Source organism: Phaseolus vulgaris, chromosome 4, assembly GCF_051622355.1.
Source record: "Phaseolus vulgaris cultivar YP4 chromosome 4, ASM5162235v1, whole genome shotgun sequence".
Taxonomy (NCBI): Eukaryota; Viridiplantae; Streptophyta; class Magnoliopsida; order Fabales; family Fabaceae; genus Phaseolus; species Phaseolus vulgaris.
The window spans coordinates 48264122-48275312 of record NC_143501.1 but is presented as its reverse complement, the minus strand read 5'-3'; the positions used below and the strand labels follow the sequence as shown (position 1 = coordinate 48275312).

Sequence of the window (11191 nt, the reverse complement as noted above, 5' to 3'; positions counted from 1 at the left end):
AGCTTATGCTTAGTGCCACCAACTATTACTTATGCTTCTTAGAAATAGAAAAATATAATAATAAGTGAGTTATTGAAAAGATTTAATATTCTTCAATTAATAGACCATTTTCTCTACATGACTTATGCATTATTTCTAGTGTGACTATTATTGTTTAAATGGAAATCAAAATAGCTTAGATGTGTCACGAGATATCATGGACAAAATAATATCACAAATTACTATCAGGTAGAGAAAAAAGAAATAAACAACAATAGATAAACTTTATACTTTTCTTCTTTTATATAATTTTAGAAAAGACAATAAGTAAAAGAAAACAACAATTATTGGTCTATCAAACCCTACAAAGTCAACAATTAAGTAAAAAGTTTTATCTATCATTTTTTTTAAACTTATTTCCAAGAAGAGCCACTCCAGGGAGCTTTTGATGCTACCTATAATAATAACCATCTACCTGTCAAAAAATATAAAATAAAATTTATTAGCACGATTGAAATTTTAAAGATTGTTCATATAAAAAGTAACCCACATAATAGTGTTAAAGAGTATACTTGAGAATAAAACTAAAAACAAGGATCTTCAACATATTCCAATACACAATAGCATTAAACCATTAGTGTTAACATTTCAAAACCAAATCAAGTGGAAGACAAACTAAAGATTAAAATTTAATTCTCACTTACCAGAAGCCTAAAAGCAATACTAGAGTTGAATTGAAGATAATAAAGTATCTCCCATTTCAAGATAATATTATTTCTACGTGAAAGGTTAGGAACACATTTTCTAAAACAATTCTTTGAACACAATTTTCGTTACTGGTAGAAAAATGTTGTAAATCACAATTTTGAGTCACACATCTTGTTTAATGCTATTCAATCTTGTTTAATGCTATTCATTCATGATTTCAAACTTTTTAAGAAATTTTAACTGTAAGTAGTACATTCAAGGAATAAAAAAGATAAAAAACAAAGAAAGAGGCTACACTTTATTCTTTTTATTTGTTTATTCCATTCGATAAACATCAGGTAATGGGACAAGAAAGAGGCTACACTATGAGGAAGGAACATTGCAGCCTTCTTATTCCTAGCCACAGAGCAAAGAAACGAATGACAATGATATAGATAATGATTTACTTACCCTCTCATATTAAATTCAAAGATCCAAAATTGTATGGCGACTGTAAAAAGGAAAACACAGAATTTCAATGTTAATTTTTTTAATTTTAAAAGGAATTTTTTCTTTTGGTAAACAATCAAAGCATTTTTATAACTAATACCTCAAAAATGATGTTTTCAGCTGCATTTTTAGCTAGGGATGAAGTCATCTGATAAGCAATGGGGCTAAGCAAGACAGTTGATCTCAATATGTTAAATAATTGGTCTTGGGAAAAATCAGCCAATGCAATCAAAGTTCCCTACAAAGGAATCCAGCACTCTGCAGTGAGCATCACATTGAAGAAGTCAAAAACAAGAATGGGAAACGTAGAATGTAAAATTCACCTGTGCGTGACCAACATAGTGTAGTTTTTGTCCAGCTAGATCATGCACATACTTGAATATGACTGGAAGATCATATGCAACTAGTTCATCCCATGACCAGTTCCAATCAATAATCTTAAAGAATAAATCTGATATAATCAATAAAACCAAACAAAATTGTTGACCATAGAAATGCATTAACATTTTAGTAGACAAAACTAATTGAGCTATTAGGTGGTAAAGTTGTATGTTGTCTGCTATATTTGGTTCCACATGTGTTAACAACCCAAACATCAAACCCATTATCCGCCAAAAGAAACGCAAGAGACTGCTTTGAAGGTAGTAATAACCATGTTATGTTATCCTGCAACCACAACATCACATTAATTGTCAACATCAACAACAAAATCGATGACATATAGTTGCTTATGAAAGTTTTAGTAACCATGTAAAGCCCATGTTGTAAAAGAGCAGGTGGCCCCCTTAATTCTCCCACTCTAATTCTTGGCAAGTTAAGAATATAATCATCTTATGTTGTCACCTAAAACATTACATAATAAGCAAGTTAGTAGCTACCAGCGGCTCTAAATTTTGTTGAATTTTGACCAGAAACAGAAACAAATGTAAACACAGTAGTTACCAAGTGTTCTTCGCAAGTATAGCCTTGTGTCGTCAGCATAAACTTCACTTCACAATGTGGATCTCCCTGTCACCTTATTCTAAGAAGAGGCCATCGATTCTATGTAATTATAATTATAATATACTAAGAAATGGAATCAATTCCAAAAACAGTAAACAACTTACTTTAAAATGCAAGTCACTTCCAATAATATATCCAAAACTCTGCATAGCAGGAATGATCAAATTATGAAAAGCTAAAATAGTATATTGGAAAACTTAAATTTCATATGCTATGATATCTTACCATAATCTTCTCAGCAGCCTCATAAATCTTATTGACCTTTGACTCCAATCAAGTTCTACGAAAATATAAAAATTATTTTTACATAATAATTATAATATTCCAATCACCAAATAAACATATAATTAAACAGAGAAAAGAAGGTGAAATAATTGGATTATAACGTACAACCTTGAGTACAAGTGTCACCGAGAATCATGATAGTTCTTGTAGTAGTGTCGGTCTCACCGCCGGACTAGCACTCCTGCAATTTAGGGCATCGAGCCTCCTCGCAAACAGTGTGAAACTTCAATTCGCGGAGCTTCTTCTTGATCTGCACATACTTCTCACTGTCGGGAACGACCTCCTTCATCCATTTTGACTTCGAAAGCAGCTTCTTCTTCGTCTCGACCTCTATCGAATACGTGATCTTCGATCTCAGCGAGATGAAGTCCAACAGCGACAGTGATTCCTCCTCCAACCGCGCCCGGAGCCCAGCCAGAGTCTGCGGGAACTGTGATGGGGCCACCAGAGTGGTAGCGGTAGATAGAGAGGAAGATGAGGTGCGGTACGATGGTGCAGTGCGGTGGAGCGGTACGATGGTGCAATGCGGTGGGAGAGTTAGAATTAGGGATTCTGAGAAGAGAAGGAGGGAAAGGAAATTTAGGGTTTAAGAAAGAAAAAACAAAGTAAGGAAAAAATGACAGACAAAGAAATAAATACAAGTAATTACTTTCAAATTAGTATCTAAATTTAAAATTGGTATCTAAATTAAAAAATAATAGTGACTAAAAATTTAAGTAACTAATTAAATAATGATTAGAAACTAAAAAATTAGTTTTTAATTTTATTATTTTTATAAACTAAAAATTAGTTTCTAAAATGACTTAAAAAATTGGTTTCTAATTACATCTTAGAGACTGAAAAAATGTCTCTAAATTTTTATTTTTTTTATTATTATTAACTATCAAAATTATAGTATCTAATTATATTAAAAAATTTATTAATAATAGATATCTTTTTAGTAACTAATAATTTTTAGTTTATAAAATAGTATCTAAATTAGTTATTATAGAAACTATTATTTTTTTTTCTAAATTGATTAGTATCAAAACATTATCTTGTAGAGTGTAAGTGCGACAATAGTAGAATTGTGGATATGTGTTGCAATTATCTTCCACTTGCAAGGAGGTTTAAGGTTGACTACAAAGAGTAGCAAAAATATTGAAGTGTTCCTGCAATATTATGGTGCTCTGATCCTAAAAGGATATAGATTGTCAAATTTGAAGAAAATGACCAACAACTTAAGAGTTGGCACTACAAGAAAATCATCAAATAGAAACCAATTTTTAGAGACCAAAATAATTAGTTACAATAGGAACTAAAATAGAGACCATTTTAGAAACTAAAAAAAAATTGGTTTCTAAATTAGTTTCTATTATTTTCTATTATTGTTAAATAGTTTCTAAATTGGTATCTAATTATGCAACTAAGGTTTTAGATACCAATTATTTAGTTTCTAAATTTAGTCTCTAAAACCTTGGTTGCTAATTAGATACCAATTTAGAAACTATTTAACAATAATAGAAAATAATAGAAACTAATTTAGAAACTAAATTTCTTTTTAGTTTCTAAAATGGTCTCTAATTTAGTTACTATTGCAACTAATTATTTTGGTTTCTAAAAATTGGTTTCTATTTTATGATTTTCTTGTAGTGTGGGACAAGGTGGTTTTGGTGCGTGTGCAAAGGAAAACTATTTGATGTGGCTATTAAGATAGTTAATACATCCAAAAAAACATAGGGAAGAGTTCATGAGTGAGGCTGCAAGCATTAGTAAAACTTGTCATATTAATGTTGTCACTCTTTTGGGGTTCTGTTTGGAAGGTCACAATGGTTCTCTCGACAAGCTCATTCATAGAAAAGGACCTGAAACAATTACACCCTTTTAAGTTGAGACAATGTATTGCAAATCACAATGGATATAGCTAGAGGATTAGAATACTTGCATATATAAGATGTAACACTCTAATTTTTGACTTTTATATAAAACAACATAAAATTTTCTCTTCGATGATAATCTTTGTCCCAAGAGATCAGATTTTGGATTAGTAGACCGGGTCGTGTTTGGGGAAAATTGAAATGTATTTTGTTTGGGAGTGAAGAAAGTATGAGGAAAGAAGAAGGTAGTTTCGTGGAAGGAGTGTGCTGAGAAGATCTTCTATTATAGCTTTGATTTGTGTGAGAGAGGGAAACGAGAAGAAGTGTGAGAATGAATCATATCCACACCACACTCACCATCTCTTTCTTCCTCTTCATCGCTTTCCCACACTCTCAATCATCGCCACTGCCTTGTGCTCAACAGTCATACAACTGCAGCAAAAGCGTGCCCGCCATCCTGGATCCTTTCTGGGAAGAGAGTCCACCGTCTCAATGTAACGGCTCAGCTGCTATGCTCAGCTGCTACGCTCGTCATGAATATCAAAATTTCACGGTGAAGCATGTCGACAACGCCACTCACACCATGACGGTGGTGCTAGCAGACACCGTCAACGATGTTTGTTCTCCTGATTTTTTCCCGAGTTACGTCAACTTGAACAAGACTGTGTTAGAGTATTACGGTTCAGTGCACAACGTCACCGTGTTCTTCGAGGGTTGTCCTCTTGAAATCCCGAAATTCCCTTCAAAACGCAACTTGACGTGCGGGGATGCTATGTATTATTTTGAGGAGGGATGGGAGGATGATCTGGTGAAGGAATACCCACTGCTTAAGGATTGCAAGGAGCGTCTGTGGCTGCCCACTGCGGCTCTTCTGAATCATTATGATGATAGTGATGATGGAGCTGGAGTTCTGCAACAAGCTTTGAATGATGGGTTTGGGGTCTACTATGGCGTTCCACGAGATTGCAGAAGATGCAACGAAAGTAACGGAAGTTGCAGGAGCGGTGGTGATGATGAAGATGTAGTTTCATGCCAATACTATTGCTCAGATCAACACTGTTCTGCTGCCAAAAGTAACAAAACTAATGGTATGTGTTGAATCTTCTTTAAATAAGAATTCAATTGAAGACATTTAAATTTATAAAATATTTAAAAATTAATTAAGTCAAATAAATTGAAAAAATTAAAAATGGATAAGAAATGAAGTTAAATATTTAATTATTTGGTACAGTAAAAATATATAAAAGAATAAAAGATATTTTAAAAGTTATATAATCTGAATGATTTGATAAAAAAATTGACAAAGAAGTACGTTTCCTCATCTTTAAAATTAATTTTCCTTCTTTTTCTCATTTAACAAAATTACATATATCACTCTCAATTTCTCGCAAATAATTCATTACCTCTTCTTGATTATTTGTTTTATTTTCTTTTGACTATTGTGTTTGTAAAATTACATTTATTTTTTGTCATTATAAAATATATTGTATTTTTTTATTCATTAACAAATGTTATCTTGAATTATTTTAAATCAACATCACCAACTCGGAATAATTCTTCAACGTAACACTCTAGGAATCCGTTAATTTCCTCTTTGCTCATCTACTTTTGCAGGCATATTCGAAAACAGGATGAAGCTGATTTTAGGTAATAAATCTAAATTTTCTTTTATACTTTCCCATAATCCTACTTCCTTGAATATTCATGCAATATATATACTATTATTTTGTGCTTCTCTCTAATCTCTTCATGATTCTATGCATGTCATAATCTTGGAAAAGATATACACAAAAGTAATGCTATACACATTGTTGTATAACTATTTCCATGTATCAGTTCTCTGATCAATTTAAAGTGCTTAATAGTTTCCACAAAATATTTGTTACTGATCTGTAATAAATTTTCATAAAGTTGGAAAAATTAAAGTTTGTTTAAATTTAAATTCACTATCCATAACTCTTATTTTATTTATATTTGAGAACAGAAGAAGATTAGAGAATGAAATGTCAACATTTTTCATCTGATAACAGGTGTTGCAGGTTCAGCAATTGCAGGAGTTTTAATAATAATTTCAATTCTGTGTGTAAGATACAAGTCACCAACCTGGCTAGGGCTGGCTCCAAGAAGTAACAAAAATATTGAAGCATTCCTTAAAATTCACGACTCTCTAGCTCTAAAAAGATATACATTATCACAGGTAAAACAAATGACCATGAACTTTAAATTGAAGCTGGGACAAGGTGGTTTTGGTACTGTGTATGAAGGTAAGCTATCCAATGGCAGTCTCGTTGCTGTAAAGATGTTGAGTGCATCGAAAAAAAATGGTGAAGAATTTATGAACGAGGTTTCTAGCATTAGTAGAACTTCTCATATCAATGTGGTCTCGCTTCTTGGATTTTGTTTGGAAGGTCCGAAAAGAGCTCTCATCTATGAATTTATGTCCAATGGTTCTCTTGATAAATTTATTTATAAAAAAAGATGTGAAGTGATTTCTCCCTTAAATTGGGATATTATATATCAAATTGCAAGGGATATAGCTCGAGGGTTAGAATACTTGCATAAAGGATGCAACACTCGAATTGTTCACTTTGACATAAAACCACACAACATTCTTCTGGATGAGAATTTCTATGCAAAGATATCGGATTTTGGGTTGGCAAAACTGTGTCCCAAGAATGAAAGTATTATTTCCATGTCAGATGCTAGAGGAACAATGGGATATGTAGCTCCAGAAATGTGGAGTAGAAATCTTGGAAATGTTTCGCACAAGTCTGATGTTTATAGTTATGGAATGATGTTGTTAGAGATGGTGGGAGGAAGGAAGAACATTAATGCTGAAGCTAGTCGTACAAGTGAGATATACTTCCCGCACTGGGCATACAATAAGCTTGAGTTGGACAATGATTTGGTACCAAATATGGTGATGACAACAGAAGAAAATGAGATTGCAAAGAGGTTGGCCATAGTGGGCTTATGGTGCACTCAAACATTTCCTAATGATAGACCTACAATGAGCAACGTGATAAATATGTTGGAAGGGAATATGGATTCTTTACAAATCCCACCCAAACCTTTGCTTTCTTCTCCCACTAGATCAGTTCCAGAATACTCTATTTCTTGAAATTAAGTTTACTACATATTTTTAAAATTTCCTAGTGTATACTGTTAAATTAATCATTCTACATAATTGTTGGTTATTTCCGGTCATCTACAATGTCATGTAATAGTTACAAGAGAATGTAAAAGTTAGCTACCAATTGACCCGAGTTAGATAAATATGACTTTAAATGATGATAAGCCCTTAGTAGATGTTGTTGATCGATGAATTCACGACTTGAATAGAAAGAGGAAGTAAAAACATAATGTGTGAATTTTATTTCTCTTTCTTGAGTTTGAATCCTATTATAGTCGAGAAGTGCTATGAGGAGTTGCTCGTATGGATATTTAGGAGTTCTTTATTCAAATATATAGACATGATAACAAGTTGATTCATATTATTTTGAGAGAGGATTAGTCATGTTTTCTCTCTCTTTTGTCAAAAAAATTCAATGTTTTTTTTCCTTTCTATTAAGTGCATTAGATCTAGCTCTTACTTGTCACGTATAACAATTTTTCTTTTTAATAAATAATGCGGTTTTTCTTTGCAAATATTTACAGTTTGAGATCATTTGGGGTACTGTTATGCATTTGTGCGACGCATTTTATTTAGATTATTAAATAAAAATTAATTTTAGATAAAACAATAATTAATTATTATATTAATTATATTATATATTATTTTAATAAAAATATTGGTAACTAATTAAATATTAATTTAAATAAAAAATAATTTAGATATCAATAATTTTTTATCTTTAAAATAGTATTTAATTTAATTAATATAAAAATTAATTATATTTTTTCTTTAGATTTTATTTTAAAAAAATTAGTACACTCTTTTAATAAATTTAACTTTTATTTAATGATTTTATAATATATTATATCAAGTAACGTATCCACTACAAGAAAATTATAAAATAAAAATCAATTTTTAGAGACAAAAAATAATCAGTTGCTATAATGACTAAATTAGAAACCGTTTTAGAGATAAAAAAAATTTGGTTTTTAAATTAGTTCCTATTATTTTTAAATGATTTCTACCAAATTTAAAAACTAAATAATTGGTAATTAAAACTTTGGTAGCTAATTGATACTAGAAACCATTTAACAATAATAGAAATTAATTTAGAAACCACTTTTTTTTTTAGTTTCTAAAATAATTTTTAATTTAGTTACTATATCAACTAATTATTTTTTGTCTCTAAAATTGGTTTCTATTTCATGTTTTTCTTGTAGTGATTTATATGAATTTAAACTATGATAACATTATTGGTTGATGAATTCTTGAAGAGAAGGATTATGAGGAGATGCTCTATAGGGCAGAAACATTAAATAACAACTGCAAAATCATTTTGCTGATTTCCTCTTTGCTCATCTACTTTTGCAGGCATATTCGAAAACAGGATGAAGCTGATTTTAGGTAATAAATCTAAATTTTCTTTTATACTTTCCCATAATCCTACTTCCTTGAATATTCATGAAATATTATACTATTGTTTTGTGCTTCTATCTTATCTCTTCATGATTCTATGCATGTCATAATCATGGAAGATATACAAAAGTACACATTGTTGTATAACTATTTCCATGTATCAGTTTTCTAATTTTCGTAAATATTAAGGAATTCCAGATTCCTAAATGTCTAATTCTACATTAAAGACAAACATACCGAGAAACTAATTTTTAATTTTTAGAGACTAAAATAATTAGTTACAATAGTAACTAAATTAGAGACCATTTTAAAAACTAAAAAATAATTGGTTTCTAAATTAGTTTCTATTATTGTTAAATAGTTTCTAAAGTGGTATATAATTATCAACCAAGCTTTTAACTACCAATTATTTAGTTTCTAAATTTGATCTCTAAAATCATGGTTGCTAATTAGATACCAATTTAGAAACTATTTAACAATAATAGAAACTAATATAGAAACCATTTTATTTTTTAGTTTCTAAAATGGTCTCTAATTTAGTTACTATTACAACTAATTATTTTGATTTCTATTTCATGATTTTTCTTGTAGTGTCTGATCAATTTAAAGTGCTTAATAGTTTTCAAAAAATATTTGTTACTGATCTCTAATAAATTTCCATAGAGTTGGAAAAATTAAAGTTTGTTTAAATTTAAATTCACTATTCGTAACTCTTCTTTTATTTATATTTGAAGATAAAAGTAGATTAGAGAATGAAATGTCAACATTAATTTCTCATCTGCTAACAGGTGTTCTAGGTTCAGCAATTGCAGGAGTCTTAATATTAATTTCAATTCTATATGCAAGATACAAGTCATCAACCTGGCTAGCGAGTTTTGGGCTCACTTCAAAATGTAATCAAAATATTGAAGCATTCCTTAAAATTCACGGCTCTCTGGCTCTAAAAAGATATAAATTATCACATTTAAAAGAAATGACCAAGAACTTCAAAGAGAAGCTGGGACAAGGTGGTTTTGGTACTGTCTACAAAGGTAAGTTATTCAATGGTAGTCCTATTGCTGTAAAGATGTTGAGTGCATCGAAAGAAAATGGTGAAGAATTTATCAATGAGGTTGCTAGTATTAGTAGAACTTCTCACGTTAATGTGGTCTCGCTTCTTGGATTCTGTTCGGAAGGTCGCAACAGAGCTCTCATCTATGAATTTATGTCCAATGGTTCACTTGACAAATTCATTTATAGAAAAAGTTGTGAAGTAGTTCCACCTTTGAGTTGGGATATTATATATCAAATTGCAAGGGACATAGCTCAAGGGTTAGAATACTTACACATGGGATGCAATACTCGAATTGTTCACTTTGACATAAAACCACATAACATTCTTTTGGATGAGAATTTTTATGCAAAGATATCGGATTTTGGATTGGCAAAACTGTGTCCTAGGAATGAAAGTATTGTTTCCTTGTCAGATGCTAGAGGAACAATGGGGTATGTAGCTCCAGAAATGTGGAGTAGAAATCTTGGAAGAGCTTCACATAAGTCTGATGTTTATAGTTATGGAATGATGCTGTTAGAGATGGTGGGAGGAAGGAAGAACATTAATGCCGAAGCTAGTCGTACAAGTGAGATATACTTCCCGCACTGGGCATACAATAAGCTTGAGTTGGACAATGATTTGGTACCAAATATGGTGATGACAACAGAAGAAAATAAGATTGCAAAGAGGTTGGCCATAGTGGGCTTATGGTGCACTCAAACATTTCCTAATGACAGACCTACAATGAGCAACGTGATAAATATGTTGGAAGACACCGTGGATTCTCTACAAATCCCACCCAAACCTTTGCTTTCTTCTCCCACTAGATCAGTTCCAAAATACTCTATTTCCTGAAATTAAGTATACTGCATATCTTTTAAATTTTCCAATTTATGCTGTAAAATGAATCGTTCTACATAATTGTTGGTTATTTCCAGTCATCTACAATGTCATGTAATAGTTATAAAAGAATGTAAAAGCTAGCTACAATTGACCTGAGTTAGATAAATATTTTGTAATGAACAATTAAAATGACTAACTCTAATGTCAAGTGACATATTTATATCACTTTAAATGATGATAAGCTTTTAGTAGATGCTTGTTGGTTTATGGATTCACGACTTAAAGAGAAGGAAGAAGTAAAAACATAATGTGTGAATTCTATTTCTCTTTCTTGAGTTTAATCCTATTATAGTGGGGGAGGAGTATGAGGAGATGCTGATGAGAATCTTGAGGAGTTCTCTATCCAAATATATATATATATAGACATGATAACAAGTTGATTCATATTATTATGACAGAGGATTA

General features: G+C 31.0%; 2 protein-coding genes and 1 pseudogene across 2 annotated transcripts; 2 read left to right on the top strand and 1 right to left on the bottom strand.

The window, feature by feature from the left end:
• Window positions 1-318: 318 nt before the first annotated feature.
• On the bottom strand, window positions 319-3041 carry LOC137836508 (triacylglycerol lipase 2). Its single transcript, XM_090301625.1, has 9 exons — window positions 2572-3041; window positions 2404-2458; window positions 2283-2321; window positions 2119-2197; window positions 1924-2019; window positions 1500-1842; window positions 1277-1414; window positions 1138-1177; window positions 319-454 (listed from the first exon to the last, which is right to left on the bottom strand). Exons 6-8 carry the CDS (start codon window positions 1779-1781, stop codon window positions 1142-1144), a joined length of 456 nt encoding a protein of 151 aa, XP_090157751.1. The 5' UTR covers window positions 1782-1842; window positions 1924-2019; window positions 2119-2197; window positions 2283-2321; window positions 2404-2458; window positions 2572-3041; the 3' UTR covers window positions 319-454; window positions 1138-1141.
• A 1585-nt stretch (window positions 3042-4626) lies between these two features.
• On the top strand, window positions 4627-7629 carry LOC150028143 (LEAF RUST 10 DISEASE-RESISTANCE LOCUS RECEPTOR-LIKE PROTEIN KINASE-like 2.5). The gene is made up of 3 exons (XM_090301619.1): window positions 4627-5407; window positions 5934-5966; window positions 6350-7629. The coding sequence occupies exons 1-3, from the start codon at window positions 4651-4653 to the stop codon at window positions 7438-7440; spliced, it is 1881 nt and encodes a 626-aa protein (XP_090157745.1). The 5' UTR covers window positions 4627-4650; the 3' UTR covers window positions 7441-7629.
• Window positions 7630-9644: 2015 nt separating this feature from the next.
• LOC150028142 (LEAF RUST 10 DISEASE-RESISTANCE LOCUS RECEPTOR-LIKE PROTEIN KINASE-like 2.5 pseudogene) lies at window positions 9645-10814 on the top strand (annotated as a pseudogene).
• Window positions 10815-11191: the final 377 nt, after the last annotated feature.